The 8187-nt window shown below is 43.2% G+C and overlaps 1 protein-coding gene across 1 annotated transcript in view; it reads left to right on the top strand.

Annotated features, from left to right (window-relative positions):
• Positions 1-2550: 2550 nt before the first annotated feature.
• The window catches only part of LOC307233920 (uncharacterized protein), an 18238-nt gene continuing 12601 nt past the window's right edge, over positions 2551-8187 (top strand). Inside the window, exons 1-7 of the mRNA XM_080005395.1 lie at positions 2551-2793; positions 3379-3541; positions 3657-3728; positions 3904-3980; positions 4587-4687; positions 6182-6298; positions 7415-7489. Coding sequence (XP_079861521.1) covers positions 2734-2793; positions 3379-3541; positions 3657-3728; positions 3904-3980; positions 4587-4687; positions 6182-6298; positions 7415-7489 — 665 coding nt within the window. The 5' untranslated portion in view covers positions 2551-2733. The remainder of the gene's footprint in view (positions 2794-3378; positions 3542-3656; positions 3729-3903; positions 3981-4586; positions 4688-6181; positions 6299-7414; positions 7490-8187) is intronic.

Raw genomic sequence — 8187 nt, 5'->3', positions numbered from 1 at the left:
ATGGCTGCAACAGCAAAAGAAAAACCAACATTGTGTCAAAACTCAAACATTGGGTGGGGAGAAACAAGGCACTTAGGAGACTGTGCTTCTTTATGGCTTTGCCATAATAGTGTACGGTGTAAATTCTGCCGAGGGGAAGGCCTCGCTTAGCAACAACACGTCACTGGGACTCTGCTGTGTGTTATTGCAATTCATGGTCACTGAAAATGACTTTACACGTATGATATTTGCATGTTACACATATTTTATGAAAAAGCAAAGATAATGCTACAGTAAGTGGGGCAAGTCTGACAATCCCAATTCTTACGTTTAGATTTTAAACCTTTCGTCCAATAAGTGGGCTTTGACTGAGATCATGACAGTAAACATCAGACAGAGGGGATACAAAGAAAGAAATTAAGAGGATTAAGAAATAATTTTTAAAGAAAAAGAAATGACTCCATGTAAAGATTTAAAAAAAATAAAAACGGTGGGAAGACGGGAAGGGTGAACACTGATGTTGTCTCTCTGAGCGGGCCATGCCTCTCACCGTCCTAATTAGGCCAAGCTCCAACAGATGCCAGGAGTTCGAGAAAGCCCTGCACCATCAGCTGTAATCAACTGGACACCCCCGACCAAAACAATACCTACAAACACAAACAAACACCCCCACACACACATACAACCACACACACATTTAATATTCCTCATTTGATTCAACATACAAGGCAAATATGAGTATAAATCACATTTTCTGAATATGTCCAACAGGTCATTAGTGTATTATGGGTGTTGGGACACACACACACACACACACACACACACACACACACACACACACACACACACACACACACACACACACACACACACACACACACACACACACACACACACACACACACACACACACACACACACACACACACACACACATTTATTATCAGAGGGTGCCTGAAGCCCAGGCTGTCTGAGAGTGGAATCACTACCTGACATTCATCATTCCGGGCTTTTGCAGGCTTTTTAATTACTGCAATGAATTCCCTACACGGCCCCAGTCACACCAGTCATTTGCTAACAAAACAATGTTTATTGTCGAGCTTTAACTTTGTCTAGATGGTGTTTACCGAATAGAAGTTCTGGATGGTCGAGTGAATAACTTGACCTTTCCCCCTCTTAAATCTAAAGTGTGGCGGCCGATCAAAAGAAACAGTGTCTTATGCTCAAGGGATAGTGTCATCGATGGGTTTCTGATGTGGTACATTTGTTTCGCACTAACCGGGATCATGAACAAATCAAAAACAACGTGTTCAACGCGTGTCGGTGTGTGTGTGTGTGTGTGTGTCGGTGCGCCACGCTGGCTGGTGTGCTGGCGGGTCGAACCCTCTCGAATGACGCAAAAAAGATCATCAATATGGATGACGCGCTCCCCTGGTGACGCAAAGCAACACTCTCTGGCACGCCACGCCGAGAGTATAACTGCGTAAAAAATATAACAATTAACATAAACGATGCGGCGGCCACCCAGAGCCACCCCACCCACCGCTCTGGGGGGGAGTGGAGGACACGCCATCACAATAGATGGGTGGTTGTTTAGTTTGACATGATGAGATCCAGTCTAAGCTTTCCATAAGCTTAGTCATCGACCTGCAGTTTGTTATGGTGGGAACCGCATATTTCATCTGACAGTGGAGGATGCTTGAGCAAACTCTTATTAAATGGTGATTATGCTCCCGTCCGATGTTAATCCTGCCTTTTGCTTGTTGAGTGGAATACATTATGGGAGATGTACTGTATGGGTCCGTGGGAGACAGGGACCCCTGCAGGCCGTTGGTTATACTGCTTTGACACTTAATAGAACAAAATGCATTAGACGGAGCGAAATGCCAGGATTTAAAAAAAACAACCCCCCCCCCCCCCCCAAAAAAAACCAAACAAACACGGAGAGATAAGAGACGTAGACGTAACGTAGAGATATGCGGTTCAACCTACTATGTTTATTGAGAAGAATAAGAAACAAATATATATGGAAGGTTGTCTACAGCCATTTCATAAAAAAAAAAAGAGAGGGAAGTTAAAGAGCTCCCTTGGTTTATTAAAGATTGAGAATAAGAATCGGATTCGTGCATAAATCTTAACAATGTAATAAAAAGAGGAAAAAACAGAAGGTAGACATCGAATTAAAAGGCTGTGGAAGGGGCTTAGTGGCAGAGTATGGTTGCTAGTATTGGCTGAGTGAGTAGAAGTATGAAGAGAAGGCTATTCTGCGCAGGATGAATAAACATGTGTACAACAACACGCGTGAGTGGGCCAAAATGATTCTATAATAATGAGCGTACACAATCCGTATTTATTTCCTGTTCCGACATTGCCGTTATAGGTGACTTAGCGTTCGTTTTGAGACACTTAACAACCGCGGCGTTCCTGGGACCCAGGGGTGGACGACATTCGAGACGCTCTCGAGGGCGAAGACGCGTTTCTTTCCCCCTCGTCGGCTTCCGTACTTCAACCAGGAAGTCGTTGCAGGTCCAATTTCCAGAACGACCGTTGGCTCCGCACGCGTTTCGCGGAGCAAACCGCCCCCAGCCTACCAGCCTACCAGCCTACCAGCCTACCAGCCTACCACCCTACCAGCCTACCAGCCTACCAGCCTACCAGCCTACCACCCTACCAGCCTACCAGCCTACCACCCTACCAGCCTACCAGCCTACCAGCCTACCACCCTAGTGCGGTGTCGGGGTACAATTCCTAAAAATGCGGAGAAGAACAGAAGGACCAGAACCAAGTGGCCCAGCTCGTAGGTCTGAAAGCCGGGTACGTAGCGCTGAAGTAAAGGTGGATGGCGCTTGCGAAGGAAAGCCTGTTTGATAACAAAATGAAATAATAATAATAATAATAATAATAATAAAAAAAAATCATACTGTGGTCCGGGATCTGTGTTTACAGCGTGTCGTATCCGAACAGTTTACCAGGGATGCAGGGATCAGTGTATGTATAGGTTTGATTTATGCAATATTACAATTTCATTTTTTTGGACGGAGTGAAAATTGATGATAGAGGAGTATTGGCATATCTACTTTTTTTTTTTTTTTCTTTTCCCAGTTTTTAGGTTTGTTGTATACAACCATTTTTTAAAAAAAAATTTTTGGTTTGTTAATTTTTGGGTTTTAATCCATATTGCCAATGTATTTCTATTATTGTTTGTATATCTAATGTATGTATCTAATGTATAGCTATTATAACCGACGTGGGCCGATGTAACATCCCTCCAAGGTGGTCTGTCTGTCTGTCTGTCTGTCTATTGTTCTATCTATGCTATTGAACTAAGCCATAAACAGTGATTATCGTCATGGTATGATTAAAAAATATAAATATATTACCTTCTCTTCCACATTCAAGGCTGATGATCGACAGCCGGCCGCTCAGGCAGAGGATCGAGCTAGACCCACCTACGGCTCCGTGCTCAAAAACATCGGGAAGTGTTTGTTTTTCATCATCATCGTCCCTCCGTTCCTCAACTACGCGTCGCTGCAAAGAGAAGGACAACTGCTTTTGCCCAAAGGTCGTCACATTTACCACATGGTCTTATGCTTATTTTATTATCGCCAAAACATGAGTAACCTTCTACTTCACATTACAAATTTATGTGACAGCCCTCCCCCTCCATGCGTATTCAGATGGCCAGATTGTTGATGTTGGAACGGGTCAAAAGATGCACCTATTGTGTAAAGGACAAGGAAAGCCAGTTGGTAATATAACATATTCTATATATAATATTCTTAAAAATTAGGCATGCAAGCACTATCAAAGCAATACTTAATTCTTGGGGTGATGCTGGAGTTCTATTACTCATTTTCCACAGTTCTTGCTTGGCTGGCCTCCGCCACCCACAGCTTGGTTAACATGGATATGTTTTATTAACAGTCATACTGGATTCCCCGACTGGAATGTCCTCTGACATTTGGTTTCATGTTCAGGAAAGCATCGCTGCGCTGACAAAGGTGTGTAGTTAATCATGTTGACATGTATCACTTTAAACTGATAGATCCTGAAATTCTATATCTAAAGAGAACAACGGATTGTCACTATGCTTTTGTATTAGCGTGGTGAAACCAGCAAGGTAAACCACAGGTTGGATGTTGTTTATTTTCCTTCCGTGTAGTGCTCTTAAGGATACCTTCAAGCCAGCTCTGAAATTAAGTCTGAAGAATGTGGTCAGCAAATTCACCAGAAAGGACAACTGATGCTGCTAATGGGATCATGTTTTTGGTTGTCAGGGTCATGTTAGGACAGTGCTTGCAGTAGTGCTGCCACATCCTCTCTGTGCAGCCAGGGCTCAACATAGCAAAAGTCGGGCCTGACAGCCTGCCCTTTTCTGTTTGTCTGAAATGTGACCTGAATAAGGTCACAGTCTTGTTGTCGTAAGGCCAACAACAGCAACAACACCAAGCTTCCAGCACATAAAGACCTATATTTTTCTTTCCTAAAGAAAAAAGTGTTTAACCACATGCTTATCCTGTAGCTGTGTAGTTGTTATATTGTTGTATGTGAAGTTAGCTGCATCTAAACTTGCAATCCTCTTTTGGTTTTCATGACGTGTGCTGCAGGTGTGCAGCTATGACAGAATGGGACTGGGGTTCAGCAAGCGAGTGTTTCAAAACGACACCACAGGATCGGAAAAAGTTTGGGCGATGTCAACAACTGGACAGTAAGTAGAATGTTTTTGTATTCTATTAATTGATGTGCTTTCAGCCAATAAAACCCAATTCAACTAATAATAGTAGGCCATTGCAAGTCACACCCATAACTATACATGAATTATACATTATCACCATTGCATCATTGTGTCAATGGTCCTGTCGCTACAATGCCTGATTGTTTGAGTGGGCTGTTTGGAGCCAGACGGGTCAACCGTCTCTTCAAGAGGATTTAATTGTTGAAATTATTGGGAGAGATGTGAGCGAAGTAGACATCTGAGTGAGCAGGCTGCACTGCGGTGAAAGGCGCGGCCTGTGTCAGGGTCAGAGTAACAAGTGCTGGAACCACTTTACCTACTATGTGGAGGCAAGTAGCTCTGGGATGCTAAAATCTAATGGTGAAATCCTCCAACAGTGTCATGGCCTGCATTTAATGAAGCAACCTGATGGGATGTGTCAGCCTGTTTGCCTGTTTACTTTAACATGGGCTATGACACAAAATCCTGTTGAGAAACATCCCAAATACACCCAATTAAGCTCGAAAAAGAGCCTGGTCAACCCATTGTGTTAGAATAAGGTTTGTGACGTTGGTTTTCTCCTAATTTTCTGGGCAGCAGTTCTTGTCCCAGTAATGTTCTTTATTATGTAGCAGGAGAAACACCACTTAAGACACCACCGATGTCCTTTGCCTTGTCCTGTCCGCCTTTGCTTCCAGAGTCATCCTTTATCTTTCTGCCTTTGCCACCATAATGCCTCCATCGACCATTAAACCTGTCTGAGAGCTGAGCAGGCATGGACGTGTTGACAGTCGGCAGTCTGCATTACCTTGGCATCTGGCCAAGGCAGTAGACGGAGGCTCGTTTCGGGATGTAAGCAATCAATTTCCCAGAATTCAATATCTCCAGAGGCGGGGTGGGCTGATGACCACCTCACCTTTCCCTCGCTTGCACTTTGAAACCTCTTCATCTCGGTGCAACATCCCGGGTTTGATTTATTACTGCCACAACCGCAGCACAACAGATGGCTCTCTGAATGGAGCTGCTGGCTTCTGTGCGGAGATGACGTGCCATTTCGAGGATGTGGTGTGTTTGGGAGTGTTTCTCTTCCATCCTATCATTTGGCTTTCACAATCACCGTTTATGTGAATATAGCTGCTCTCTTGGGTCTTGAAGGAAATAGTAAAAGAATAAAAAAAGGGAAAAGCATGCTTGCTTTTTACTTGTTAAGGTTAATCACCTGTGGGGACAAGTTGGAAATATGACATATTTAAAACAACAGCAAACACATGCTCTTTCACTAGTTTATTCATAGGTCATTCTGTGCCTCCAAATAAGGACTCTCTCTTCGGTGTCTGATGAACTTATTAAAGTAGAGTATAATGAAATGTATCTTTCCTCCAGGAGTTCATGTTCCACCGAGCATGACAAATAAACCTTGGCACAGTTTCTATTGTGCCGGTAGGTGACGGGCGAACTTTGTTGTAGTTATTATTGTTATCATTCCAGGATGGTGGATGATCTACACCGGCTGCTCCAGGCAGCTGGGATCGACACTCCCTTCATTCTGGTGGGCTCGGAACTCGGCACTCTCAACGCCAGGTTTTACAGCCACATCCACGATGCGTGAGTTTTAACATACTAAAATCATGATTGTAATGTAGCACAGTTAGGTTTACTTGGAAATATGGATGCCCCCTGAAAGACGACGAGTCGAATTGTCAGTCAACTGACAATCTTCAAGTTGAATAGTCCTTTTTTTGGGGGGGGGGGCGCGTTTGTCAGTCAGTGTGCATTACAATAACAGAATAAAGCAGATAGAAGCTTACAAAAATTTGCAGGGATAACATTTCAATGAGGAATAATAAAAGGGGAATCATTCACAAATATATTTTTATATGTGTAAAACGTCCGCGTCTGGACAGGGATGCGAACACGGCTCTGTGTGCCCTGATCGCGGAGAGCCGTGCCCCGTTCCTCCGAATAAAACAACTAAAAACACGCTGTTTTTAGTTGTTTTATTTCGAGGAAAGGACACAGGGCACGGAGGAACAGGCACGAGTGATTGCTCTTTCAACCCCGGGAAATATAACATTATACAAAAAATGATTACATAGGCTTGTAAAAAGTTATTATACATTAATAAACATATTTTCATTTGGCACATGATATAAACTGTCCAGTACCGCTAATTTCCTTAAAACTGTCATACTCGACGTACCCCCAATCTCACACACTTATTAATTCCTGGTATGTCAATGACTCCAGAGCTCCCTCCTGTTATCATCCAGCCCCAGTCATTCCGGAGACAACTTGTGGTGATTTACACGACTGGCAGCCCTGTGGCAGCCCCGTGTCAGGCCCAAAAGATTCAGGGTTCTGCCAGCCGTGATGTCACGGCCGTTAAGGTAGTAAATTATGGCTCAGCGAGTGGATGACATGTTCAGAATGAAAATATTGCCCCTGGATGTGGTCTGTGGTAATCCGTCCACGGGGACACAGATTGACAAATACGTGGGCGCATGGGCGGGATGGTGCAATCCATCTCACACTCATTACAGCCTGGGCCAGAAGGCTAAAGTGGAATAGGGTAGTCGATGAGTCCTACTTCATCTCTCTGTGTGTGTGTGTGTGTGTGTGTGTGTGTGTGTGTGTGTGTGTGTGTGTGTGTGTGTGTGTGTGTGTGTGTGTGTGTGTGTGTGTGTGTGTGTGTGTGTGTGTGTGTCCTCTTTCCATCCTCAGGCACGTCTCAGACCTGGTGCTGATTGATCCCATTCCAGAAGACGTCTTTGAGAAGGACCAGTGGACAGAGTACTGGTAAGTTTGCCAAGCAGGGAGAAATGACCGTGAGCAAAGGAAGCAGAAGACGAAGGAAAGAGGACAAACTGCCCATAAAAAGGACAGCATGCCGTTAACTCACCCAAAATTAAATGGCATTCTTAAAAAAAACAAAACCCCAATATATATATTTATATATATAGAGGAGACAATGCTCTTCAATCTACTACAATCAAAACAATTCAAGTCAATTCAAGAAAATGTTAAATGAAATTGGTTGATTATTATCAGGTCAACCTAATTAATTAACACTGCTGGTATTTTTTATTTTTTTTTGTACCGGTAGTAATCCAGCGTAATCCAGAAGAGGTAGAAAAATGTAATAGACACAAGAGAGAGTGCAACCCATGAGAGGCATTTGGACCTGACTGTGTTGAAGGGTGAGGCGGAGAACAACAGAAGAAACAAAAAGTGAAACAGAAAGCCACATTACGAACAAGATTCGATATTCAAGAAGTTTATTCGTCACATACATACATACATACATTCATACATGTATACAGTGAAATGTCTTTGCAACGCACCCGGAGATTATGCACAATAAGTTCTAAACGGAACATAATACAGTTGCTAACCTAATTTCTACCTGGTTAACCAACTGAAACGAACTGATTCCTAAAACGTAATGCAGTTAGTGAATAGAATAATGTAACATTTATATTTAAGTTAAAATAAAA

The sequence above is a fragment of the Zeus faber genome (genome assembly GCF_960531495.2).
Source record: "Zeus faber genome assembly, chromosome: 8".
Lineage (NCBI taxonomy): Eukaryota > Metazoa > Chordata > Actinopteri > Zeiformes > Zeidae > Zeus > Zeus faber.
This window is presented reverse-complemented; position numbering and strand designations above follow the sequence as displayed.